This window comes from Ichthyophthirius multifiliis (assembly GCF_000220395.1).
Source record: "Ichthyophthirius multifiliis unplaced genomic scaffold scaff_1120509250239, whole genome shotgun sequence".
Taxonomy (NCBI): Eukaryota; Ciliophora; class Oligohymenophorea; order Hymenostomatida; genus Ichthyophthirius; species Ichthyophthirius multifiliis.
In genome coordinates, this window is record NW_004086952.1 from 13,289 (window position 1) to 40,126 (window position 26,838).

General features: G+C 14.4%; 7 protein-coding genes and 1 non-coding gene across 8 annotated transcripts, besides 57 other annotated features; 2 read left to right on the forward strand and 6 right to left on the reverse strand. All coding sequences in view use genetic code 6, as the record gives it.

Annotated features, from left to right (window-relative positions):
• Positions 1–1,438: 1,438 nt before the first annotated feature.
• Positions 1,439–1,491: a microsatellite.
• A 949-nt stretch (positions 1,492–2,440) lies between these two features.
• Positions 2,441–2,527: a microsatellite.
• Positions 2,473–2,543: a microsatellite.
• Positions 2,478–2,535: a microsatellite.
• A 1,841-nt stretch (positions 2,544–4,384) lies between the features above and the next one.
• Positions 4,385–4,449: a microsatellite.
• Positions 4,450–4,866: 417 nt separating this feature from the next.
• Positions 4,867–4,925: a microsatellite.
• A 294-nt stretch (positions 4,926–5,219) lies between these two features.
• Positions 5,220–5,267: a microsatellite.
• Positions 5,268–5,412: 145 nt separating this feature from the next.
• Positions 5,413–5,475: a microsatellite.
• Positions 5,416–5,475: a microsatellite.
• Positions 5,476–5,572: 97 nt separating this feature from the next.
• Positions 5,573–5,622: a microsatellite.
• Positions 5,623–6,061: 439 nt separating this feature from the next.
• Positions 6,062–6,444, reverse strand: IMG5_058010 (protein kinase domain protein; the record flags this gene model as incomplete). Its single annotated transcript, XM_004037184.1, has 2 exons — positions 6,062–6,084; positions 6,252–6,444. 2 exons carry the CDS (start codon positions 6,442–6,444, stop codon positions 6,062–6,064), a joined length of 216 nt encoding a protein of 71 aa, XP_004037232.1.
• Positions 6,445–6,463: 19 nt separating this feature from the next.
• IMG5_058020 (protein kinase domain protein) lies at positions 6,464–6,871 on the reverse strand (the record flags this gene model as incomplete). Its single annotated transcript, XM_004037185.1, has 1 exon — positions 6,464–6,871. The coding sequence occupies one exon, from the start codon at positions 6,869–6,871 to the stop codon at positions 6,464–6,466; it is 408 nt and encodes a 135-aa protein (XP_004037233.1).
• Positions 6,872–7,435: 564 nt separating this feature from the next.
• Positions 7,436–7,488: a microsatellite.
• Positions 7,489–7,992: 504 nt separating this feature from the next.
• Positions 7,993–8,033: a microsatellite.
• Positions 7,997–8,084: a microsatellite.
• Positions 8,000–8,043: a microsatellite.
• Positions 8,036–8,078: a microsatellite.
• Positions 8,085–10,263: 2,179 nt separating the features above from the next.
• Positions 10,264–10,300: a microsatellite.
• Positions 10,264–10,306: a microsatellite.
• A 552-nt stretch (positions 10,307–10,858) lies between these two features.
• Positions 10,859–10,921: a microsatellite.
• Positions 10,875–10,929: a microsatellite.
• A 151-nt stretch (positions 10,930–11,080) lies between these two features.
• Positions 11,081–11,126: a microsatellite.
• Positions 11,127–12,009: 883 nt separating this feature from the next.
• Positions 12,010–12,041: a microsatellite.
• A 105-nt stretch (positions 12,042–12,146) lies between these two features.
• Positions 12,147–12,198: a microsatellite.
• Positions 12,147–12,251: a microsatellite.
• Positions 12,164–12,252: a microsatellite.
• Positions 12,170–12,253: a microsatellite.
• Positions 12,254–13,768: 1,515 nt separating this feature from the next.
• Positions 13,769–14,896, forward strand: IMG5_058030 (n-terminal domain protein; the record flags this gene model as incomplete). The annotated part of the gene is made up of 2 exons (XM_004037186.1): positions 13,769–13,884; positions 14,137–14,896. 2 exons carry the CDS (start codon positions 13,769–13,771, stop codon positions 14,894–14,896), a joined length of 876 nt encoding a protein of 291 aa, XP_004037234.1.
• Positions 13,913–13,956: a microsatellite.
• Positions 14,897–15,390: 494 nt separating the features above from the next.
• Positions 15,391–15,436: a microsatellite.
• Positions 15,437–15,470: a microsatellite.
• A 138-nt stretch (positions 15,471–15,608) lies between these two features.
• On the reverse strand, positions 15,609–16,796 carry IMG5_058040 (protein phosphatase 2c, putative; the record flags this gene model as incomplete). The annotated part of the gene is made up of 4 exons (XM_004037187.1): positions 15,609–15,661; positions 15,713–16,105; positions 16,258–16,620; positions 16,706–16,796. The coding sequence occupies 4 exons, from the start codon at positions 16,794–16,796 to the stop codon at positions 15,609–15,611; spliced, it is 900 nt and encodes a 299-aa protein (XP_004037235.1).
• Positions 16,161–16,245: a microsatellite.
• Positions 16,161–16,256: a microsatellite.
• A 311-nt stretch (positions 16,797–17,107) lies between the features above and the next one.
• Positions 17,108–17,155: a microsatellite.
• Positions 17,156–18,113: 958 nt separating this feature from the next.
• Positions 18,114–18,154: a microsatellite.
• Positions 18,155–18,247: 93 nt separating this feature from the next.
• Positions 18,248–18,302: a microsatellite.
• Positions 18,248–18,304: a microsatellite.
• Positions 18,248–18,311: a microsatellite.
• Positions 18,248–18,340: a microsatellite.
• Positions 18,341–18,512: 172 nt separating this feature from the next.
• Positions 18,513–18,560: a microsatellite.
• Positions 18,536–18,564: a microsatellite.
• A 370-nt stretch (positions 18,565–18,934) lies between these two features.
• Positions 18,935–19,072: a microsatellite.
• Positions 18,993–19,071: a microsatellite.
• Positions 19,073–19,615: 543 nt separating the features above from the next.
• Positions 19,616–19,693: a microsatellite.
• Positions 19,624–19,688: a microsatellite.
• Positions 19,626–19,707: a microsatellite.
• Positions 19,708–20,136: 429 nt separating this feature from the next.
• Positions 20,137–22,249, reverse strand: IMG5_058050 (PX domain protein; the record flags this gene model as incomplete). The annotated part of the gene is made up of 10 exons (XM_004037188.1): positions 20,137–20,304; positions 20,347–20,441; positions 20,491–20,635; positions 20,741–20,997; positions 21,055–21,181; positions 21,241–21,307; positions 21,364–21,607; positions 21,660–21,765; positions 21,874–22,176; positions 22,223–22,249. The coding sequence occupies 10 exons, from the start codon at positions 22,247–22,249 to the stop codon at positions 20,137–20,139; spliced, it is 1,539 nt and encodes a 512-aa protein (XP_004037236.1).
• Positions 20,652–20,737: a microsatellite.
• Positions 21,311–21,359: a microsatellite.
• Positions 21,776–21,831: a microsatellite.
• Positions 22,250–22,571: 322 nt separating the features above from the next.
• Positions 22,572–22,596: a microsatellite.
• Positions 22,597–22,808: 212 nt separating this feature from the next.
• IMG5_058060 lies at positions 22,809–22,881 on the forward strand. The gene has a single exon. It is a non-coding gene; the product is annotated as a tRNA-Thr (tRNA).
• Positions 22,882–22,989: 108 nt separating this feature from the next.
• Positions 22,990–23,067: a microsatellite.
• Positions 22,990–23,075: a microsatellite.
• A 217-nt stretch (positions 23,076–23,292) lies between these two features.
• Positions 23,293–24,094, reverse strand: IMG5_058070 (hypothetical protein; the record flags this gene model as incomplete). The annotated part of the gene is made up of 2 exons (XM_004037189.1): positions 23,293–23,661; positions 23,756–24,094. 2 exons carry the CDS (start codon positions 24,092–24,094, stop codon positions 23,293–23,295), a joined length of 708 nt encoding a protein of 235 aa, XP_004037237.1.
• Positions 24,095–24,103: 9 nt separating this feature from the next.
• Positions 24,104–24,166: a microsatellite.
• Positions 24,167–24,236: 70 nt separating this feature from the next.
• Positions 24,237–24,275: a microsatellite.
• A 304-nt stretch (positions 24,276–24,579) lies between these two features.
• Positions 24,580–24,640: a microsatellite.
• Positions 24,641–24,808: 168 nt separating this feature from the next.
• On the reverse strand, positions 24,809–26,763 carry IMG5_058080 (protein kinase domain protein; the record flags this gene model as incomplete). Its single annotated transcript, XM_004037190.1, has 2 exons — positions 24,809–26,271; positions 26,412–26,763. The coding sequence occupies 2 exons, from the start codon at positions 26,761–26,763 to the stop codon at positions 24,809–24,811; spliced, it is 1,815 nt and encodes a 604-aa protein (XP_004037238.1).
• Positions 25,003–25,076: a microsatellite.
• Positions 25,557–25,582: a microsatellite.
• Positions 25,643–25,719: a microsatellite.
• Positions 26,319–26,408: a microsatellite.
• A 15-nt stretch (positions 26,764–26,778) lies between the features above and the next one.
• Positions 26,779–26,816: a microsatellite.
• The last annotated feature ends 22 nt before the right edge of the window (positions 26,817–26,838 follow it).

Genomic DNA, 26,838 nt, shown 5'->3' on the forward strand with positions numbered 1-26,838 from the left:
CATTTTCCATTTAAAAATCTTTAAAATAAACAATTTCTAATTAATCTAAGTATTAGAATAAAACTTAATATTATTATTTATCAAATTAAATAGGACATAAGTCTTAGCAATTTTCAAAAAATCTCATTATCTTACTATCTTATATTTAAGAGTAATAAATGTAACAATAAGTTAATAGTTATTTATTAATAATATTTTTAAAATCCTCTTAATTATTTAAATATTAATGCATATTAGAATCATTTTTATTTATAATATAGTAAGATAATGTATATAAGATTTCTTATCCATTAAATTATTATAAAGAAAAACAATTTTAAATAAAATTAAAAACTTCGTTATTTGTGTATTAAAAGTAAATAATAAAATCCATTATTTAAATATAGTTATTTCTAAAAACTTCATAAGAATTATTAAAATGTTCAAAATATTTTTAATAAAATTCATTTTATTAATAAAATTTTAACAATTATAGGCATTTTATATATTTTAAAATATCCAACTATATCATTTCTTATAAATAGGAATCTAAAAATTTAATAATTTATATATAAATTTGATTATTCTAATATTAACATTCAATTAATTTTTCTAAAGATCTAATTATATAAGGAATATTTTATAAAATTAAATGTTATTATAAATTTTCAGCTATAAAGTTAATAAAACCCAAAGCATTTTTATCAAGAGCAAAAAGAATATCAAATATAAATTGTGTATTTTATAATTATTTAATTTTCTCATATAATAAAGTTTATTGTTGTTAAATATATTAAGTAGGATATTAAAAAATACAAAATAAAATCATTTCATTATCATAAATTCCCTCATTCAATTAATTAAATAAATATTAATAGTTTTTTTCATATAAATTACTGTTTTCCTACATATATTTTTCATCATTCTAAGCCAATTGTAATGTGCAATAAATATTCAAGTAAGAATTACTTTTTTAAAAATCTACAGTGTTAAGGTAATATTTGGCTATTTTTGGTGACAGTTTTTTATTTTTGGCTAGTTTTATTAAAAAAAGCTATATATTATTAGTATCATCTTTAGAAAGTTTTTGATTTATTCCTTTTTCGATATTTATTTCGAATATTTTTTTCATAAATTCATAAAAATAATCCAATTTTTTATATTCTTTTTCGATTCTTAAACAAATCGAATAAATAGTAAAAATTAAAAAAGTAGCTTATCTTTGTGAAAATTATTTTAATAAAATATTAAGGACTTTCTTAAAATGTTTTTCGTTTTAAATAAATAACTATATAGTGGATTAATTCTAGTAAAAAAAATGTAATAAATAATTCTAAAAATCACATTTAAAAATGGACAAAGCATTTGTAAATAAAGAAATTTAGCTTTCATTCAAATAATTATTATGTTAATATTCAAAAAAAAATTAAATAAACTAATTTTTAAAAAATAAAAACAAATATATATATATATAGATATGATTATATATATATATATATATATATATTTATAAATTTATAAATCATTTAAATACATTTTTTTCAAATTTTTCTTATATTATATTTTAATTATTTTTAAGAAATTAAAATGATTAAATTTATGTAGATTTAAATACACTTGAATGTATTAATATTTTTGTCAACATAGGTTAGTTTATAAGCTCTTTTAATTAAGTAATGCTTTTATTGGAAAGTGTATTTAAATAACTATTTAAATTATAAAAAATTAAATTTAGTCTGAATTCGTTATATATTTAAATATTTTTTTGATTTAATAGTATTTCGGTAATATTCTAACATTACTCGATATTTTTATTTACTTATTAAAATTAATCTTCGTATTTGCTTTTATATTTATATAATGAAATAGCTAATTTAATAGATTCTTTTATATTTATTTTCTAGATATTTTATTAAAAATAATATTCTATATATTAATGCAATATTTCCTTTATTTTTTATTAAAAAATAAAAAAATATAAAAATACTTAATTATTGCTTTTAAGTTTAAAAGATAAATAGTAAATAATTTCATGTATTAAATACTAATGTTAATTATCTGTATCCTTAATTTCCTCTAATAATTTTTCACCTAATTTCAAAATTATTTCTTATGAATTACTCTATTAAAATAATTCTAAATACCTAAATTTAATAATCTTATCTGAATTATCTGAATAATTTAGTCTTTTTAATACTTCTTAATATATAATATTATATTAATTTTCATTAAAAAAATTCTTAATTAAAAAAACATCGGCCAAAAATAAAGAATCTAACTTATTAATAGTCTAAATAATCATATTTTTAATTTCTTATTACAAATTATAGCAAAAAAATAATCTTAATTTTAAAAGCAATTAATTAAATATAATACGCTTTTTAAATTTAAAGAATTTAAATTTCTTTAAATATTATCTGTTATATAAAAAATAACTTTTGTATTCTATTTTTGTTAAGAAATATATATAATAAATTTAAATATATAATGATATATAAATATATATTTATATATATATATATATATTTATATATTTAAATATATATATTTTTATTTTTATATATTACTTGATATCGAGGCATATTTAATTATAATTAAATTTTTGATATTTATTTTAATAATATGCATTATTCTTATATATTATATTCTTAAATAAATTTTAATAATTAATTGCTTACTCTTTCGTATAAATAGTATTCTTTTTATACTAATATTATTTAATTTTAAGTTGTATTTAAAATTGTTTTAATTTCTTAAATGCTAAATTAGTTGCTTAATTTTATTAATAAATCAATAAGCTATTTGTCCTTTTTATGAAATTTAACCTAAAAACAATACAAATTAACTAAATCACTTGGAGAAAGTTAATTATATTAAAGTTTTTAACATAAATTTCTTGCATGATCATATAAATGAAGCAAACCGATTTTTTTTCTTTAAAGCAATTCATGAACATTATTATATTTAAAACATCTATTTATATATAAATAAATAATTTAAAAACTTATATATTTATATATAAATTATAATTATTATTTTTCTTTAATTTTTTTTTAAACTCTTAATCAAACAAAAAAGTTAAAAAAGTTTTGAAAAAAATTTAATTGCCATTTTTTTTAGATTAATTTTTTAAAAATATTAATACAGAAAATATATAATATGCTAAAATTTAATATATACATATATATATACCTTTTCTTGAATATTTATCTGTATTTTTTAATATTTAATTTATTAATTAGATATATCTTTTATCTAATAAAAGAGCATTATGATTATGTATTTTTTAAATGTTTTAAGCTAAATCTTTTAGTGTTTGGATTTGGTTTTAAATGTTGTTTTAATCTAATGCATATTTATCTAAAATTTAAACAATTTCTTGATTTATTTAACAAAAATAAAACATATTTTTTTATTTTATAAATGATTTAAAAAATGTCAACATTTTTATTTAATTTTTTATTTTAAAAAGATATTAAATTTAACAAATATAAATATATATTTTAATAAAATAAAAAAAATTATTTTATATTAATAACAAATAAATTATAAATATAGTATATAAAAAAAGTATGTTTTATATATATTTACTTATATTATATTAAAAATTCTTTTTCCAAATTAAAATTTAATTAATCTATTTTTCGTTCATTAATTATAAAACTTTTATATGCTTAAACAAGGCAGCTTTGTTTTAACTAGACTAAGCCTATTTGATAATTCTGGACTAGACTATTAGGAGCTATTTATGCTATTTTTATTTAACATATCTGTTTCTAATTGATAGTGGGATATTAATTATTAATTTTAAAATTATTCTTAAAAACTTTACTCTTATATGTAAATAATTTATTTATCATTCATTTCAATATCCATATCATCATCTTGATTTTCTAAATCCATTTTTTTTAGATATAATTTATTATTTTATGATTTTTTGTTTTATATAATATTTAAATGTATTATATATTTTTTTTTTATAATTATTATATAATAAATAAATAATAAATGTAGATAAATTTTTTTTTATGAAAATAAATTAATTTTTTAAAAAATAATAATATATTATATTAAAATAATATAAATCGATTTAAAAATTATAATATTATTTTAGAATAGAAAAAAATTGTATAAATTTATTTATAAAAAGTAAATATACATATACACGTACTGATATATATTTTTATTTTTAAGAATTATTTATTATTATTAATTATATGAAAATCACTTTACTATGAAAAATATATATTTTAATAATATTCTTTTATTATTAATAAGATTATAGTTGTAAAAAATTTTTGGATAGTTAGTAATTTAAGTAAAAAAATTATTAATTATGAGATCAAAAAGTTAAAAAAATATAGAAGAAAGAAATCAACAAAAAAAAAATTCTTCATTTTAATCTATATTAATTAAATAAAAAATATAATATGCCTAAAAAAAAATTATTAATTAATTCAATAAAAAATAAGGTATATAGCATTTTTTATATTATACAAAATAAATTATAGAAATAAATATTTATAAAATTTTTAATTTTTTTCTTCTCAGTTAAATGCAAAAAAAAAAAAAAAAAAAATTTAAAGTAAATAATAAAATAATTAAATTATTAATATTTTAATTTAAATAGTTATTTATATTTAAAATAAATAATATAAGAAAAATATATGCAATATTATTAAATAATAAAATAAATATTTTATGAAATTTGAAAATATATATAATTTTAAAATTAATTTATAAATTTTTTAAATATATCAACTAATTTAATGAAATGCATAATATTATCATTATTGTAGCAATATATTTTATAATATTAGTAATAAATATAAATATTAATATTATTATCTTGAAAATTTATATAATTAAAAAGAATTATTAAATAAAATATATATATATATATAAATATATATATATATATATATATGTTTAATTATATATATATAAAAATTTTATATAATTATATTTAATTTTTTTGTTATATATGGTAATCAATTATAGTTAATGATTTTAGATAAATATACTATATTATTGTAACATATTTTTAAAATAACTTAAACATTAAGCTTTGTCAGTTAATTGAGATAAACTAACCAATAAACTCAAATAACAATAAGTTTTTTTTTAAACTAATTTTTTTAAAATATGATAAATTAATTATAAGTATTTATGTATACATTTATCTCAATATTTGATTTTTAATTAAAATATTTGATATTTCTTATATTTTTATTATAATAATATATATATATATATATATATATATATATATATATATTTATATTATACTTTTATATTAAAATATATATTTAATTAATAAAAAATATAAATAAAAATAATTAATAGAAAAATAAATATGATTTCATAAAAATATTAATAAAATTGTCATTGTATAGTTTACAATAAAATAATATAAAAAAAAAATTAAATTGTTATATATATAAATACATATATATATAAATAATTATATATACATATATATATAAATATATATATTTTTATTTTCATCATATTATTTTTTATATATCAGACTCTATTTAATTTAAATCAAAATCTTTTTCTTTATCTTAAATTTCTTAAATTATCTTTTATCTTTTATATACATAAATATATACTATTTTATATTTATAAAATATAATATTTAAACATTTATTTTTCAATAAGAAATATATTATTTTGGTTTTTTTCAAAAAGCACATCATATCTTTTTACATCAAATTTAGTATTTCCAATCATTTATTTAGCTTATTTTATCTATAATTAAATAATATTAACATATTATTATTAAAATACTTATTCTTTTTATTCATGAATTCCATAAAAAGGATCCATATATTCTTTTTCCGAAAAATAAATTTTTTATTAAAAATTGCTTGTATCGAAAACATTTTTAACCTCAGGAATATTTGGTGCTTGCATTTATCTTAAATTATCCCAATCAACACTTTCAAAAAACGGTTCTTTTTAGATTTCTTATAGTCCATTAACTCCCAACCTTTCATTAGGATTTGGATTAAGCAATTTTTTCATCAATCTAAAAGCATTTGGACTAATTTAATCTTCCTCATATCCAACCGGAATTTCATCCCAAGGAATTTTATAATTCTATGTAATAAAATTAATAATATGTCTTTGTTTTTATTATATACTTTTATATTTTCAAATATTTTATCAACAGTATCATCATTAAAAGGAAGAACTCCTTAAAAACATATATTTTTATAAATATAAAAATATTTTTTAAAAAAGCTAATAATATATATGATAAATACCAACTAACATTTCAAATAACATTATTCCAACACTCCACCAATCAATAGAAACATCTTTGATGCCTTCTCCTTTAAGAATTTCTGGTGCAATATAATCTGGAGTTCCAATAATTCTTGGATTATGAAAATTTTTTTATCTAGAAGTTATCTTTTTAATTTTCTCTGTGTTTTTTTTAAGTTCCAAAAAAGTCATTTTTTCTTTTTTTTTTCTTTCAAAAATCCTCTATTTTTTACTAATTTATTTTCCTGCTCTCAAATCCCATATCAGAAAGTCCGAAATCAGTCAATTTTAAATGTCCATTTGAGTCTAATAGTAAATTATCTGGTTTTAAATCTCTATGTATAATTCCAATTTAATGTAAACTGGAAACCGCCAAAATAATTTCCGAAATGTAAAATCTACCCATTTCCTCACTTAAAACCCCATAAGTTGAAATTATATTTCCTAAATCACCTCCTACCATATACTCCATTACAAAGCAAATATACTATTCATGTGTAAAAGTATAAACAGACCTTACAACATAGTCTCCTTAAACTTTTTATAAAATATCGTTTTCTTTTTTTAAAGAATTCAAATGATTTTTATTCATTTTGTCAGCAAAATTCACAATTTTCATTGCATATATGTCCTCTGTATTTTTTTATTTAACAAGCCAAACTCGGCCAAAAGCTCCTTTGCTAATTAATTTTATAAAATCAAAGTCTTTTATTGTAATATCATTTTTATAACTAGCTTTAAAGCTTTCTAAAACTAAATCAAAATTTTAAAAAGAATAATAGTTTTAGGAATTTATGTCATTACTATAATTAATTATTTTATTATTTTCCTCATTTTCTATTTATAGATTAAAAAATTGATCAAATTTATTAATTTAGAAAGCCTTTTTTATTTACTATTTACTTTCTTTATTATTATTATTAATTTAACTAGTAGATTTTCCAAAGTTTATTATTTATAAAGTATTTGATTTATATAATTTTTATTTTGAATTCGTATTACTATTCATTTAAACATCATTATAAGATTATTCTTAATGTGAAATTTATAATAAAATATTATCCAATATATAAAATTATTATAATAAATATATTCTTTACTATATTTTTTATATTTTTAAGAATATTTTAATTATTTATATTAAAATATATATAATATACTTAAAATAATGATACTATATCAAAAACTTTTTAAGTAAATTCTAAAATTTAAACTTTTTGAAGTAAAAATATAATTCTTTATCTGTTTTCTTACAACTTTATTAGTTTATCTATTTTTTATTAATTTAAATAATTAAATAGACAAATTAAATACATTATAAGTTCTAAAAAATATCTTTCTTAAGCAAACATTTTTCGGAATCAAAAATCAAAGAAATAATTCTTAATTAAACTTAAATATTATAAAGTTAATGTTTTTTTTAAAAAATTTCAAAATAATTTGACAATAACTACAAATTATTATTTTAAATATTCTAAAAAATATTTAAATTGGGTAAACTAAAAGATTTTTTTAAAACAATTCCTTTTTATTTATAATTTTCATCTTTTAAAAACTTATCTAAATTATAGAAACTCTATAGTTATATTAATTATTAAAAAGATAAAATTCTTTTAAAATCAATTGAGTCATCTTTAAAATTAATTTACTTTTCTTCCTAAAAAAAATTCATATTTTCGATATAATTAAGACTATTAATAACAAACTAGTTATATAAGTTTTATTATATATTTAACAAAAATTATTATTATTATTATGTTTATTATTATTATTATTATTATGTTTTTTATTCCTTTTATTCTTTTTATTCTTTTTAATCTTTTTATATATTAATTTGTAAAATATTATTTTTAATCGTATTTTGACTATTATTATCATAATAATAAGTTATTTTATTAAGAGAAATTATATTTTACCCGTTTTAATAATTATCTACTTTTTTTTCTTAATCAATTTATTTATTTTATTAATCTTAGAATTCTTATATAATTTAAATACTCTTGCTTTAATCTTCTATAATTGAGTTATTCGAATTTTAATATTTAATATCTTAAAAAAATTCGTTGATTTAATAATTAATATATTCATTTTGTATGAAATTTTCTTTATTTATATTTGCTTTATTTTAACTTATATTATTTAAATTTTATGAATTATATTAATTTTGGGATAAATCGTATTAGTTTTCTGAATATTTTTACATATTTTAAGAATTTATGTTTAAATTTTATGAATTTTCATTATTTAAATAATAACTTTCTTCTATAATTTTTTCTAATTAATTTGTTGAATTTAAAGGAGATTTTCTTTCATTTTCAATTTATTATTTCGGACTTTTAATTAATTCAAAATCAGGTGCAGATATATTTTATTTTTAAACTTCTTAATAATTATAATTATTCAAATAAATGTTGGATCTAGTCTTTTTTAGTTTATTTTTTTTTAATTAATTGAATTATTTTAATATTTTGGTGAACTTTCTTTTAAATTAACTTATTTCACTAACTATTTTTATTAAATAATTTTAAATTTTTTCTTATTAAAATATTATATACTTTTATTTACATTCTTAATTGATTTTAATTCGTTTAAACTTGTATGTTTTTTAATTTAAAGCTATTATTAATTAAAACAAGATTTATTTTTTTACAAATTTAGCTTTTTGGAACAAACATTATTTTTTTTATATATAAGAGTTTCTTTTTGTAATTTTTTAATTTATTTTTGAATTATTTTTCGCTAGAATTACAATTCTCTATTTTATTAAAAAATATACAATAATGCCACATTTATATCTTTTAATTAATTTTGAATTTCTTATTATAATTCATGCATTTTTTTACCTTTTTGTTTTTTTGTTTGGAATTAATTATTTAATTAAAAAATAAAATAAAAAAAAATATACAATTCAAAGAATGCTTTTTCATTTAATTTATGGAAACTTTTTATTGACAAATTCTACAAATTAATTTCTAACTTAAAATTTAAGCTTAAATTTTTAACTTTTTTTCTTTTGTTCACTTATGAAATTCTAAATTATTTCATTTTAACAATTCAATATATTATTTTTTATTTAATTTTATATAAATAAATCACTTTAAATTATTATCATTTTTATTTAAGTTAAATATTAAGATAAATTAAAACCTATTTTGTTATTATTAATTAAGCTCTATATTAAACCTATTTATATAAATTTTAAATTTTAATAAAACAAATAAATTATAATAATTTACTAATTTTTATTTATTTATCCACTTATTAACTTTTTATTTAAATTATTTAATTCTTAATTTATTTCATATTTGAAATTTCGCTTTTAATTTAAAGTTTATTTTATTAATCTTATTTAATTTAATTATTAGCTTTATAAAAAACACTAACTAAACATATTTCGGAAATAGCTTTTTTTATTTAATTCGTAAAACTTATTTCAAAAAAAATAAATAAAGGCATTAAAAATAAATAAATAAGAAAATATAAATTACTGTGTTATACATTCTTGATTTTATTTTTAATTTTTCTTTTAATTTTTAATTCTAAAATTAGTTAATTAAAATTACTTATTATCTTTAAAAAATGAACTTTTATAATTTTCTGGTGTAAAAGACCTTTCAACATATTTACTAATTTATAAATTGTTTTAAGTTTTAGAAGAAATAGCTTTTTCATCACAAGACTAAATATCATTAATTTCTTTATTGAATATTTTTAAATTTTAATTCTTTCCTTATTTCTATATTATAAATGTTTAATTCTATTACTAATATTTTTTTTCATTTTATTTTATTAAATTTTGTATCCTATCTAGGTTTTTACAGTATCTTTCTATTTAAGTTTCATCCATAAATGCTTATATTTCATAAATTAAATCATCAAATATTAAGAACTTATATATTTTCTAAAAATATAATAAAAGAAAAATTATATATTACGCTTTAAATTGTATTCAAATATTTCTTTAGATGTGTTTTATAGTTATGAATTATTAAAAAAAGCTATAAATTAGCCTATATTAAATATTAATAAATATATTAAATATATTAAAAAATATTTTATTACTCTATTTTTTATTTCACATATATTTTGTTTGTAATTAAAAAATTTAATTTCTGAAGATGATCTCTTAAACTTTATATCTTAAATTTTTTTATTTTTTTATTCAAAATAATTATCTATTATTAGTTTTAGGCAGCTTGTTTATTCCTTATTATTTTACTATGTAAAATCAAAGCTTTAACTTTTCTTATAAATTCTTTACTTTATTAGTTTTTTTTTTGTCTCATTAAAAATATTAAATGTTTTGGATTATACTATTTACTTTAAATCCTAGCTTTAATTTTTATTTTATTAATTATCTTATAATAAGAAATATGAAAGTCTAGTGTTTTTTTGTGTTTTATTTTAATTATCTTAATCTGAATAATATGGATTAACTTCTTAGGAATCAAAAATAGTCTTTTTTTATTTTTTTTTAGTTTTAAATTTATTAAAAGGATACTATTAAAAATTAACCATTTTATTGTTTGGTCTTTACTTACTTTATTTAAAAAAAAATTATTACATCATTTTTTCTAATTTACTTTTGTTTAATTATTAAAACAATAAATATTATTTGTTAAATAAAAATAAAAAATATAATTTTTTTAGATAAATATAAATAATATTAATATTTTATTATTTCTAATTTAATTATATGTAAATATATTTTATTTTAATATAAAAAATTAGTTATATTAAACAATTTAAACCATAAAAATAAAAATTACTATAATCAAAAACGAAAAAAATAAAACAAAATATAATAATAATAAAAAAAAATATTCATATATATATTATAAATAAATATTTATTTTAAAATAAATATAATTATATATCTATTTTTTATCTATTATAAATTTTAGATATATATTTTATATTAATATCTATTCTATATATTTATTACTATCTATATAAATTTTTTAAAATATACATTATTTTCATTATAAAGCATTTATACATGTTTTTAAATCTAATTGACCCTTAAATAATTCACACCCTGGATATTCTAAGCCTTATATACTTTATTAATTAAGATTGTTTTTATCTAGAATATATTATAATATCATATTTTATAAGCACACACTATGAAAAGAATGATTACATTGCGTTAATTCAATTGAATCGTTAATTTCTCTATCATTATTAAAAAACTATTAACAATTTAATGTTCCTTAATCTTAAAAAAAAAAAAAAAACTTATATAAAAATTTAAATTACTATTTATTTCAATATCTGATTTAAATCTAGCTAATAATTTTACAGCTTAAACTACATCATTTAAAATTTTAATATCAGAATTACCTATATGATTATTAAGAAATAAGTTTAACTTTTATAAATATATTTAAATTTAATTTTATTAAAATTATATGGGTTATAATTTTAATGGAATATTCTCTTAATTTTATTAAATTTAATCATACTAATTTATTTAAGAATTTTAAATTTATCCTAAATTTTAAAAATGTGAATTTATCATTATTTCATTAATTTACTAATTTACTACGTTTGATTTTATTAAAAATTATTAAAATTAGGATTTAGAAATAATTATTAATTAAACTAAAAAACATTAGAATAAAAGTTATTTTGTACTAAATTTTAATTAATTATTTTGTTTAAATTGCTTTATTTAAAATTAAAATTATATTCGTTTTGCTAAGACATTTTTTTTGTTTTTACTATTTATTCTTTATATTATTTATAATTTATTTTAAATAATAAAAAAAATAATTATAAAAAAATAAAAGAATAAATTATATTGAAATGAAAATATATATATATAGAAAAAGTAATATATTAATTAATATCTATATATGTATATATTTATATTATTATTAATAACAATATGAATATATATAAATATTATTTTATATATATATATAAATATATATTTATATATATGTATTTATACTTATTATATTATCATATATATTTTTATTAATATTTATATATATTTTTTTAATTAAAATGTCATAAATATAATATCAGTTTTTTTTATATAATAATGTTTAATAAATTCAAATTAATATATTTTAATTTTTTATTAAATATTTAATTTTAGATATACATTTATTATTTTATATGATTTTTCAATGTCTTTATTATATTTATAAAAAAATATAATAAGCTTAATTATATCATTACATCATAATTATATTATATTATAATTTTTTTTTATTAATATATTTCATTTATAATTTTTTTTGTTTTAAATAACATATTATAGATTATATATAAATCATAATCAAATTTTATTTTACATGCAATATTAAAAAATTTAATTATATTTATTTATTTTTAAAAAGGAAAAATTTTCTTAAAATAAATATTATAAGTTATAATTTTGATTATATTGTTTATGAAAAAGATTATATTTTAATTTTTTTTTTTATGTTAATATTATAATAAAGGACAAATCATAATCCTTTTTATTTATTTATAACCTTAAAAAATACGAAGATAGTATTTAAATTGATTATATTTTTAATTTTATTTAAAAAAAAATAAAATATTATTTTGAATATTTATTAAATGGTTAATAAAAATCAATTTTTTTTAAAATAAAATAAAAATAGAAACAATTAATTATTTTTATAATTTTTTGTTTTATCTATTATATTTTAAATAATGAAAATATTTAAATTTTTTTTCTTTTTCTTTTAATAATAAAGAATTACACCTATATATTTTTTTAAAAATAGGAAACCAAAACAAAATTATTTAATTAAGATATTAGAAAAATATATATTATTTTAAAAATAAAATGAAAAATATAAATATTTTAATTTAATTTTTTAGAAAAAAATAATAATATAAATAAATTTTTAATGTTATAATTTTTATTAAATATTATTTAAAGTATTTTAAATTTAATATAAAATATTTAAGATAATAAATATTATTAAAAAAATAAAAAATTTAAATCTTTTATCATTATATAAAAAAATATTATAATAATATTTTCTTTTTTTGCATTTATAAATGTAATCAAGTTATTTATTTTATTTGTCGATGTAGTGTTTAATATATATATATTTTTTTAAATTGAAAATTTTAAATAAATATTTTAATAATAAAATAAAATAAAAAAAAATTATAAATAATATTTTAATTATTTATAGAGAATAAATGGGAAATTAACTATGTATTTGTAATCAAGAATAAACTCAAAATTAAAAAGCTAATAAACATTTAATAACATCTAAAACATCAATATACTATGAAATGTCTGAATAAAAAATTGACATATAAAAAAATATAAAACATTACTTAAAAAAGAATCTAGAAATATATATAAATGTAAATAAATTAAATTTAAAAAAAAATATATAAAAATATAATTATTAAATATATTTACCTTTATTATTTATTAAACATTTATATTTATTATTATTTTAAATATATAAAATAAAAAAAACAGGATATATAAAACAATTGTTAATTTCTTTAAAATCACTATATAAATGATTAAATGAGAGCTAAAATGATAGATTGGATGATAGAAGTTACAAAAACATATAAATTTACTGAAAACACATTTGCTTTATCCATTAATATAATGGATAATTATTTTTAGAATTCTTAAAGGTAATATATGATATTATATTTTTTTTAAATATATATATATATATATATATATATATACATATACATATATATGTATTTTTATAAAATATTTTTATTTCTATTAAAATATATAAGTAAAATATAATTAAATTATTCAATCATATATATCCATTAAAATTAATTTATTTAAAATAAAATATATCATATTATATAAATTATTTATAATTTCTACTATATATTATATATACATTAATATAATATTAAAAAATATAGGTAATTACAACCATCTGAATTGCATTTAATTGGCATTACATGCATGTTTATAGCCTCTAAATTCGAAGAAATAATTCCTTTCAATTTGAACATATTACAAGATAAAATTTCTCATAAAAGATTGTCTAAGTAATAACTAAAAAATATGGAATTTGAAATATTATATTGTCTTGATTTCAAAATTCCATCTACAAATCTTCATACATTAATATAATAAATTGCTTTTTATTTCAGTTTATTTATATTTAACCAAGAATATAATGATTTTCTAAAAAATATTTTCATTTATATATATAAACAAACGATTTTTAATTATTAAATACTTAGTATATACAATAACAAATTAATTGCGGCAGGAATAATTTATGTCTCTTTAAAAATAATTGAATAATTTGATGTTTAAATTGAAAATAATATACTTTTGGATTAAATTGGATAAATATTACACTTAAATAAATAAGAAATAATTAATGTTTCTGTAGAAATATTGTCTTTTGCGAAAAGCTATGATAATATTTTTCCTAATTTAAATAATTTAAAAAAATATAATGGAATTGAATTTGATAAACAATGTTAACTTGCCATATAATTTTCTTAAGATTCCTAAAAAATTTTTCCAAAATAATAAAATTAACAATATTAACAAAATATCTAATTATAATAAAACTTTTAATAAGAAAATAATAAAGAAAATTAAAATATTTATTAAATTTTAGAAAAAAACGAAAACAAAATTTAAAAAACTAAATGTAAAATCTGATTAATTATTTTATTTTTTTTAAAAAAATAATTTTTAGATACAAATAAAAAAATAATAACAATTATATTAAAATTTAATAAAAAATTCTATAAAAAAGTCTTCTAAAGCATTCAATTACATTAATCAACTATATATATTAATTCTTATAAATTTAATTTATATATAGAATAGTATTCTTATAACAATATATTTTATTTAAAAAATATTAATTTTAATAATTATTTTTAAATGAAAAATAGTAACAATTTAATATATATAAACTCGTATATTTTCATTAATATTGTAAACAAATATAATTTTTGTAACTTAAAATGTATTTTTTTTATATTATTAGTTTATGTATATATTTAAAAATATTAATTTTTTTATTTCTTTATTATAAAAGTAATATATTAATTAGATAATATTTAATAAAATATTCTAAATAATTAAACCAAAAATAATTAAATAATAAATTAAATATTTAAATATCTATTAATATTTGTTTAATTATTTAATAAAACAAAAAAATAATAATAAAAGTAAAAATTATTAATAAAAAATTAATATATTTTTAATTAATACATTTTCTAATATATATCCATTTAATAGATTTGTTATAAATTTAATTATTAATTTTTCTCTTTACAAATTTAAAATATATAAAACTATTTAATTAAAAAATTTTTACATTATTTTATAAACAAATAACTAAAAAATAGAGTTAATTATTTCATTAATTAAGAGTTATTAACATAATAGTCATATTATCACATCCACATCCGCCTTTATTTAAAACAAAACAAAAAATAATTAAAATAAATATAATAAAATTACTTAAAGTATCTGGAGCAATCATTAAATCAAGCAATTCTTCGACAATTTTTTCGGCTCCGATTCCGTTTTATAATTATGTGTCACAAATTCTACATATTTTTTTATCACTTAAAGTTTCCCAAACTCCATCACATCCAATAATAATAAACTTATCTTCTTTTTCGATTTTTTTCACTTTTATATCAGGGACTGCAATAATTAATTATTTATCAACAGTCAAATTTTTATTGTTTTTATATTACAAATCACCTATTGCCCTTGATAAATTTAAATTTCCGTTCACTCTTCCGTCATAAACATTTCCTCCAGCCTATAAAATTCTTTCTAATTCCTATTAATTTTCGGGTTTATGATCTTCGCTCATTCTAACAGGTTATCCATTAGAATATAATACTAATAAATAAAAATATATGCATATAATTATAAATATATATAAAAAAATAAGTAAATATTTATATATATATGTATATATATATTTAATTATATATATATATATATATACATATATATTAATTTATTTATATATATATATAAATAAATATTACATGCTCTTGCATCTCCTGCATTTGCTACATACAAATTTTGGTTTGCAATTAAAACTATATTGGCAGTACAACCTGCATTACTATTTTTTTTATTTTTGTCTTTTTATTCTAAGATTTCAATTAATTATTTTTAACCTTCATTACTTTCTAACAGTTCATCCATTTTCAAAAATGTTTCTTTTAAAGCATTTTCATAGTCTTTAATTTAGAATGAACTGGATTTTAATAAATACTTTGCAAAATTTACTTCAACGAATTTTGATACTTCGAAGCCTCCATGTCCGTCCAAAACACCATATAATTGAACATCTTATGTTAGATCTGGGAGGCATATGTGAGCATCTTCCATATGGTTTCTCCATCCTTTTTTTATATTTATATAAAAAAATGTATTTCAAGTATATTTATTTTTAATGTATAAATTTTTATTATTATTATTTTTAATTACCTTACATAGATGAAACAGCATATTATATTTTATTCAATTTTCCATGAATAGTATATTTTTATGTATTTGGTTTGTTCATATATATGCCCATTTTTTATATTTTTTTGATATTTTTATATAAACACTTTATTTTTTAATAAAATATATTTCGAATTTTTTTGTTTATATATATATTGTGTTTATTTCTATATATAAATTTTATATGATTTTCCTTTAATTAATAATATATTAATTATTAATGGCAATATATAGTAATAAAGATAATATATAAATACATATATATTTTATTTAGAAGTATAATAATAAACTAATATGTATTTTAAAATTCATTTATTCTTATAGGTAAGATATAAAAATTAATATTCTAAAGCAATTTTTTTACATTATTAATAAAAACTTTTTTTATTTATTTTTTTACAAAATTTATTATTTATAATTTTATAAATATTTGATTTTAAAACTAAATTAATTATTTAAAATAAATATAAGAAAGAAAAAAAACAAGTTTAAATTAAATAATATTATGAATACATTTTATAAAAATAACAAAAATATAAGTCAAGAAAATAAAAAAGCCATTCCATCTATAAAATAGAATCATATAAATTAATTAAAATTATTCGAAAAAATAACTAATAAGCAAACAAAAATATAAAATTAAAATTAAAAATCTTTAAAAAATAGTCTTACGTAAAATTTTAAAATAGCAAATTAAAGTTAAATAAATTATGATTTGAATGAATCTTAATATATAAATCAAAAAATTAAAATATAAGAATAATCAAAACTTAAAGAATAAATTTTTGAAACTGAAAATATATAAATACATAAAAATCAAAATCCTAATCCTTTATTTATTTAATAAGGAAGATTTGAAATACCTACAATTGAATTATTTACGTATGGAATAAAACCTATTTTAACATAAAATTTAGATATTTTAGAAGAATAATATTTCTAGGAATAATAATAATTAAATTAATATGAATAAAATAATTATAGGTGTTTCTAAAAAAATTTGTAAATTAAAAATTAATTGAATGATTTATTTTAAAAAGGATAATATTTATAAAGAAAATAAAAAGAAAAAGAAAAATAAATTTAAAACATTATTAATTCAAATATAGAATTTGAATAATAGAAACTTTAATAGTTAATATGTGATGAAGAATAATTGATATAAAAATAAAATATTAATAATAATAATAATTAAATAAAAAATGATTTAATTCTAACAAAAATTCTTTTTAAAAATAACTGATACATATAAATTTATTTATATATTAATATTTTTTTTTTAATTTATTAAAATAAAAAAAAGAAATTATGATTAATTTTATTTGTTGTTTGATTAATAAAAATATAAATAAAAATTATTATAATTTACTTATGAGTTAATTTTTAAATGTATATATATATATATATATATATATATATATATATATATATTTATTTATTTTAATTATATTATTAATATTAATGTAATTTTAATATTGTTTTTTATTAAATATTAAAGAAAAAAATTTAAATAAGCATTCATTTAAAAAATAATAAAAAAAATAAAAGAAAAAAAATAAAAAAAATAAAATAAAAAAAAAATAATAAATATAGAGAGATAAAAAAAAACTTAAAAAATATATGGATTTTCATTAAAAATTATAAATGCTATCTAATTTCCCATAAAATTAATTAATGTAATAACATATGTAATAAAAGCAAAATATAATGCATCGCAGAACATAATCATAATTTGACAGTATAGACACAATATTAGAATTTGAATAATAATATAACAAATAATAAAATCTAAATCAATAAAAATTTATTAAATAATAATAAATATAGTAATAATAAATATAACACAAACAAATAAACTACTTACAAGAGGACACAAGTAAAACAATATAGATTATGTAAAAGCTATAAAACGATGGAAAATAGCAAATAATAGAACCTATTGAATAAGATTTCTTTTAATTGGATATAAATAATAGTAATAACCAATTTTATTTCGGTTTAAAAATACCGAACAAATTTGAATATTTACATAAAAATCCCACTAAATAAATGTCTTTATAAACCATTATAGAATATGCAGGCGACTAAGCAAGTTCAATAGATAATTTAAATGTTTTTTCTTCGAAAAATTCATTATATATCGAAAAGAATATGAGTAAACATGAAGAAAAAGGAAAAATATCACATGCACATTCTAAAAGCGAGACTTATTAATAATAAAATAATTAATATAATAATACAAATATTGTAAATAATAACTATTTAAATGAATAATAGTAATAATAATAATAATAATAATAATAATAATAATAATAATAATAATAATAATAATAATAATAATAATAATATCAATTTTTGTAAATATATAACGAAGGAATTAACAAAAATCATGAAAATAATAAAAATAAACACACAAAGCAACTTTCACTTTAGGAAGAAATAAATGAAAGTCAAAATAAGAAAAAATCTTATTTAAAATAAAATTTTAAAAACTTTTAAAAAACTAACAAAAGTGGATAAATTAATGAAAATAATAAAAACAGTATATTAATTAGTATTTTGAGAAAACATGAATAGGTTATGGAAAATAATAAAATATAATAATTGCAAAAAGTAATTTTAGAATTAAGTTAAAGAACTTAAAAATTAGAAGAGGCTAATACTAATTTAATATAAAAATTAAATTATTTATAAGATTAAAAATAAATGCATAAAAAGGTAATTTTATTATAAATTTTAAATATTAATTAAACAAAAAAAATAGCAAATTTAAGAATAAAAATAAAAAATATAAGAAATAGAATATTAGACCTAACAAAACCAAATACATATTTAAAATTATTTAAAAAATAAATAAAAAAATAAAAGTTCAAATTTAAATATTTTTACGTAAATAAAAATATATATAAAAATTATATTATAATATATTTTATATAAAATTTAATTAAATTTAAATTATATATAATTTATTCAATTATATATTAGAGATAGTAGTGATTTAATAAAATCAACTGAAATAGTTAATGATGAAAGAAATTATTATTCTGAATATACAAGATAGATGTAAAATTCTTAATAAAATTTTAATTTTGCAAATAAAAAAAATTTTAATTAAATTAACTTAAATAATAATTATAAATTAACAACATAAAATTCTATGCCAATCACTATTTCTTAATTAAAACTAAACATATTTAAATGAGTATTCTAATAAATATAATAATTATTTTCCTCTTAAAAAAAATATATATATATATAAATAAATTTATAAATATAAATATTTTTTTTTTTTATAAAAAGGCAAATATATTTTTGTTTGTTCATATTCTTAAAAATAATATTATTTTTTATATTTTCATACATATAAAAATATATAACTATTTTTTTATTTTTCTTTATAAAAAAAAAAAGAATCAATATTAATGCCATCCAGCTAAATCATCTTCGTCAGAATCTTCATCAACTTTTTTAATTTGTTCTTTTGCTTTTAAGAAATTTTAGGTTTATACAACTTCTTAAAGAAGCTTTTCTTCTTATTATTCAATTAGTTTATCTCTCCACTCTTTAGGCATTTACCAAAACTTAAAAAAATATAAAACAATGATATTATAGATAAATAATACCTTTATAGATTTCTCCTTAGCACTACTTACTAACATATTATTACTTTCAAACCATTATAATTTAGTAATTTCATGATTATGTCCTTTCATTACATCTAATTTTTATTTATATTTATATCTGAAAAAAATAATATATATATATACATATAGGCTATCCTTTTTTAGCATTCCATATAGTTATAGTACCGTCATATGTCCCGACATAAATTTCGCTTCTACTTGTTGACCATTAAATAGATCTCACTTTTTTTTTTCCAACTAAACTAGCAGATAATTTAGCAAATTTTTCCTAAAAAAAGAAATAAATATATATAAATATATATATGTATATATATATATTTATATATATATATATATATATTTTTATTTATATATATTCATATATATATATCACTTTTCCAGGTTTTTCAATATCAAAGACACAAATTTCCCCATCATCAAAGCCGCCTGTAAACAAATAATTCTTCACTAAATCAATTGTTAATCCTCTTATAGTTCCTTTTTAAATTGTTTAAACTGTAATTAATAATTCCGGATTAATAGAAGAAATGCTATAAATATAAATGTTTCCTGAACGATTTGAAACAAACAATCTTTTAAATTCTTTATCTGCTAACATACAAGTTAATCCAGTATCACTATGCTTTAAAACTAAAAAAAAACATTAATAATTTTAACAATATATATATATAAAAAAAAAATTATTACCATTTATGCATTAGTTATTTTCAATTGTTTTTATTGTTTTGTCTTCTGAACATGTATATATTATATCATTAATATTATCATAATGTACTCCCATAATTCTATATTCATGAGGTTAATATTCTAATACCTTTTTAATTATATTATATTTTATTTTATTTTTATTTTTTTAATAAAAAAATTATTAACTTTTTCAAATCTTAAAAATTAATAATCTTATGGAACTTTTATTTAATGAATTTTTCCTTCATCTAATCTAAAAAAATAAATAAAAAATAATATTAAATAATAATAATAAAAAATAATATAAACCCAATAGTTAGAATCTAAGAAATAGGCTCCCAATGCATACAAATAGCTTAAGAAGGATAAGCTAAACTCCAAACTCTATCAAATTAAAATTTATCCGATTTTTATTATTATATCCAACATTCTAAAGTACCTACAGATAATAATGTTTAAGGTTATTCTTTTTCCCATGGCATTTTCATATTTGTCAAATAAGCATCCATTCTAGAAGCCACATTCATATCTCCACATAATACAAAAAGTAAACCTATTTGATTTTATTTATCTATTTTTTTTATTTTTAAAATAAAAAAGTATACCAGTGTTAGATTCATAATGGAAATCTCTAACGCCATGAATAAAACCTGTTAATTCACCTAATAATTTTGGTGGATTTATTGATTAGTCTGTTGTGTGTTAATCAATCTTATAATGAATATATATATATATATATATATATATATATATATATATATTATTTTATATATATATGTGTGATTATATATATTATTTTTATTTTTTCTTAAAAATTACTTCTAAAAATTAATTTAAAAACTCAGAATGGAAAATATCGGGTCTTTATACTATTTATTTTAAAAAAGTATCTAGACCTTATTTTCTTTTGTCGATTTCACTATTATCTTTTATTTTAAATAATGTTTTTCCTGGCATTGCTGGAATATTTGCATAGAGCTTTTTAATATTTTTATTTAATTCATCAAATTCTTTATATCTCTTCTTTAATTACCATTTTGTACCGTTAGTTTTCTAAACTTCTATTGTATATATTATTTTTGTATTGTCTAATTCACATTATTTCCATTCAATTATTGATGCCTATTTTTTATTTTTTATATTTTTAATATATTTTTATAAATTATACTTATATTGCTGTATATTATTCTGTCATTTATTTTATTTTTTTCTTAATTATTTATAATTATATATGCTTTTTTAATTTTGATATATTGTAATATCTTAAATAAATAAAAAAAATAGTCAAATAGGTTATTTAAGAAATATATATAAAAAATAATTTTTTAATAAAATATGTTAAACTTTATTTTTTTAAATTAATTTTATTATATAGAAATCAAATTAAGCTTCTTGAAAAAACAAAATGAAATAAATATAATCAATAATTAGGTTATATGATTTTAATATATATAAAAAAACTATTAATATTAATTATTTTATAAAATAAAAATAATTTTATTTAATTAATTAAAAAAAAAAATATTTATAAAAATATTTATATATGAATTAAATTTATTGTTTGTAATTTATTTGAAATATAAATAAAAAAAATTAATTATTTTTTTATACATATACAAAAAAAAAGCAATATATAAGTAATTTTTAATATAATATAATTTTATGATATTCAAAAAAAATATATCTATATTATAAAAGAGAAATATTTTTATCAAATTTAAATTAAAGTATATTTGATATTAAATGAAAAAGTAGCCGGCATAGCATAGTGGTTATTGTATCTGCCTCGTAAGCAGAAGGTCACCGGTTCAAACCCGGTTGTCGGCTTTTTTATTAAAATAAAAAATATTTAAATTAAAATATATAAAAGTGATAATAAATTATATAAAAAATAATATTTTATTTTAAGTAAATAAAAAGAAAATAAAAAAATCTTATATATATAAATATAAATATATTTATATTTATATATATATATAAATAAATATATATATATATTTATATATATATATAAATAAATAATTATTTTTTTAAAATATTTAATTTTCTTTTTTTATATATAAATATATACTTTATATATATAAAATTTATTAAAAAAAGAGAGATAGAAAAAAAAGGACTATATAAATAAAATACATATTTAAAACAAAATATGTAAATATTTTATAGACCAATATTCTTCTTCTCCCGAACACGTATAATATATATAACTTTTAAATATCTATAAGAAAGCAATTTTCAAATGTTTTCTACTTATGCATCTTCTTCATCATTTTAAAGTTCCGATGTCCAAAGAGTTAAATTATCTCTAATTAATTACATAATAGTTGTTGCATCTTTATATTAATCTTCTTCAATATGTTCAATGTCTGCAATAGCTTCGTCAAAAGCCTATTTAGCTAAATTACAAGCTTTAGAGGGATCATTCATAACTTCATAATAAAAAACTGAGAAATTCAAGGCTAATCCCAATCTTATAGGATGAGTAGTATTTAAATCTTTATTAGCAATATCTGAAGCTTTTTAATAGGCATCTAAAGCTCCATTAGCGGCTTAATCATGGGTTTATCCAGATGCATATTCTAGCAATATATCTATAATAATCTCCTTTCATTTTTAAAAAGAATACTTTTCCTTCAATTAGTCTAAATATAATATAAATAATATATAATTAAAAATTAAATTAAACAAATAAATTTACTTTAGATTTTGGAACTAAATGAGAGTCTAAAAGTTCTAAAATATCATTACAAAATTATGATAATTCTTATTCGATTTTCTTTTTGTATTCACGTAGAAGATTAATGTTTTTTGATCCTTTTGATTCTTCTTTTTATTCAATTGAAGAAATGGCGCGCCAAGCAGTTCTGCGAGATCCGACAGAATTTTTGTAAGCAACAGAGAGTAAATTACGCTCTTCAATGGAAAGCTCTTAGTCTAGTTTGACGACTTGTTTCATGTTTGATAACATGTCTTCAAATCTTTCGCATTATTCATTTACTTTAGCTAAATAAATTAATTCTTCACGTGATTAAGACATTTTTTGATAATTTTTTATTTAATTTTTTTTCCTTTATTTTTTATATAATTTATGTTTTTTATTTTTTTTTAAAATAAATATTTTGTTATAAAGGTATTTATTTTAATTATATCTAAATTTATATTAAATATGGATGTGTATATATATATATTATTTATATATTATATTTATATTTTATTTAATTAATAATATTTAATATCAATTATTAAAAAAAATATAATTTTTTTTATAATTATACTAATCTAACTATAATTTATTTTACTTTTAAAATTAAATTAGAGATATCGTTTTTACAAAATAAAGGTATATAAAAATATAAGTTTTAAAAAAAAAATATATTTATTACACTTTATAAATAAATAATTATATATTTAGATATTTATATGATTAAAAATAAATATAATTTTTAAAATTATTATTTTAAAATATTTTGGTATTTATTAATAATAAATAGTTATATTATTATATTATATTTCCTTTTTTATATAAAAAAATAAAATAAAAATAATAGTTAAAATTAATAATAAACATAATAAAAAATATAATGGATTATATAATAATAAATCTTATATTTATTTTATTTCATATAAAAATGTATTTTTTTTTATAAATTAATATATATATAATTAAATATAAATATCATAAATATCTTTATATTTATATAAAAATATTTAAAAATATATATTTCTACAAAATAATTAACAATTAATTTTTTCACTTATTTAAAATTTTTAACTAATTAAATACTTATTAATATAATTAATTTAAATCTAAAATACAATTTCTTTAATTAAAAATATCTTCAAAATCATCATTAATTATATTTTTACTTTTCTTCTTGACTTTGACATATTCAATAGCAAAATCAAAAAAATTTAATATTTATCTAAAACAAGAACTGTTTTTAATATTATTACTATTATTACTATTATTACTATTATTATTATTATTATTATTATTATTATTATTATTATAATTATTAAAACTTTTTTCAAACTTTTAAATATTTACACTTCCTATAATTTTTATTAGTATTTCTTCAATATTTTCTTTAAAATTATTTATATTTAAGTTTGTATTTAAAATAACATCTTATTAAAACTCAATATAATTTTAATGTTCATTTTCTATATTATTCAATATATTTTGAAAAGAATTTTAATTTTTTACACTTTCTTATTAACAAAATTATTTGTATTTATCTTTTAAAACGAAAGATTATAAAATTAAATTTTAACAAATACATAATTCGCTTTTTATTACAATATCTTAATCAATAAATTCTATAAAAATATTTTATTATTCATATAAATTTAATCCCATAAAAAACACATAAAGTAATTCAGCTCTATTTTTATGTATTTCTTTTTGAATATCAACAACTTCTGTATTTTTATAATTTGAAAATATTTCTCTTTTTCTTATTTTTTTTTTATATATTTATATTATTTTTAATCCATATATATTAATATTAATATTAATATTAATCATATTTTATTTCATTTAATCATTTATTATATAATAAAGTTTTTTAATAAACTAAAAATGTATATATTTATTTATATATATATAAATATATATATATATATATATATATATATATATATATATATATATATATATATTATTGATTATTTATATAAACCTTTAAACTGATTATTATTATACTTAAATTCCAGACATTTTAATTTATATTGTATTTTAATCATTAAATCTATTAATTATATCTAATAATTCGTACCAACTAGCTCTATTATCTTCTTTAATTTACAAAGATCTTTCTAATAATTTTTTAGATAACTAACTTAAAGATAATTCATTAAAATTAATAGGCTAAGAAATAATTAATTTATATAATTCTTCTTCGGAATTTGCAATATAAGGAAGTCTTTTAAATAAAATTTCATAATAAATCATACCAAAACTCCATACATCACATTTATATGTATATTTTTCTTTATTTAATATTTAAGGAGACATATAATAAGGAGAACCGACAATAGAATTATACATATTTATAGAGTCCTTATTTTTAGCAAATCCAAAATCAGCAATTTTACAAATACCTTAGTGTATTAAAATATTAGCAGGTTTTAAATCTCTATGTACTATTCCACTTTAATTCAAAGCTAACATTCCTGAAATAATTTATTTTGCAAATTCTTAACAAATCTATTCTAATTAGATAGATAAAATATTTAAATAATGATAAGGATAAGGATAAATATATATATATATATATATATATATATATATATATATATAAAAAAATATTTATAATTATATATATATATATATTAATATCAATATATATTACCATTTTATTAAAAGTTTGTATTGTTATCATATTGCCTTGTAAATTATTTTAATTCTCCATTTTAGCAATATTCTTATATAATATAACAGCTTTCATTTGTTTAAATAAAATCTTTAAAGCTAACAACATTTTAATTATTTACTTTTTTTAATGCATAAATTTCATTTTCAATTTATTGCTTAAAGAATGTATCTTAATCAAATATAATCTTATCTAATTATTTAATGGCCACTATTTCGCCAGTCTTTTAGTTCTTTCCTTAAAATACTTTACCATATTAGCCTTATCCAATAACAAACTTTGTTTGAAATATATAATCTCCTATAACCTTTTGTTATAAATCATTAAACATTTTTTTTTACAATAAATATATATATATATATATATATATATATATATATATATTTATTTATTTATAAATTTTTTA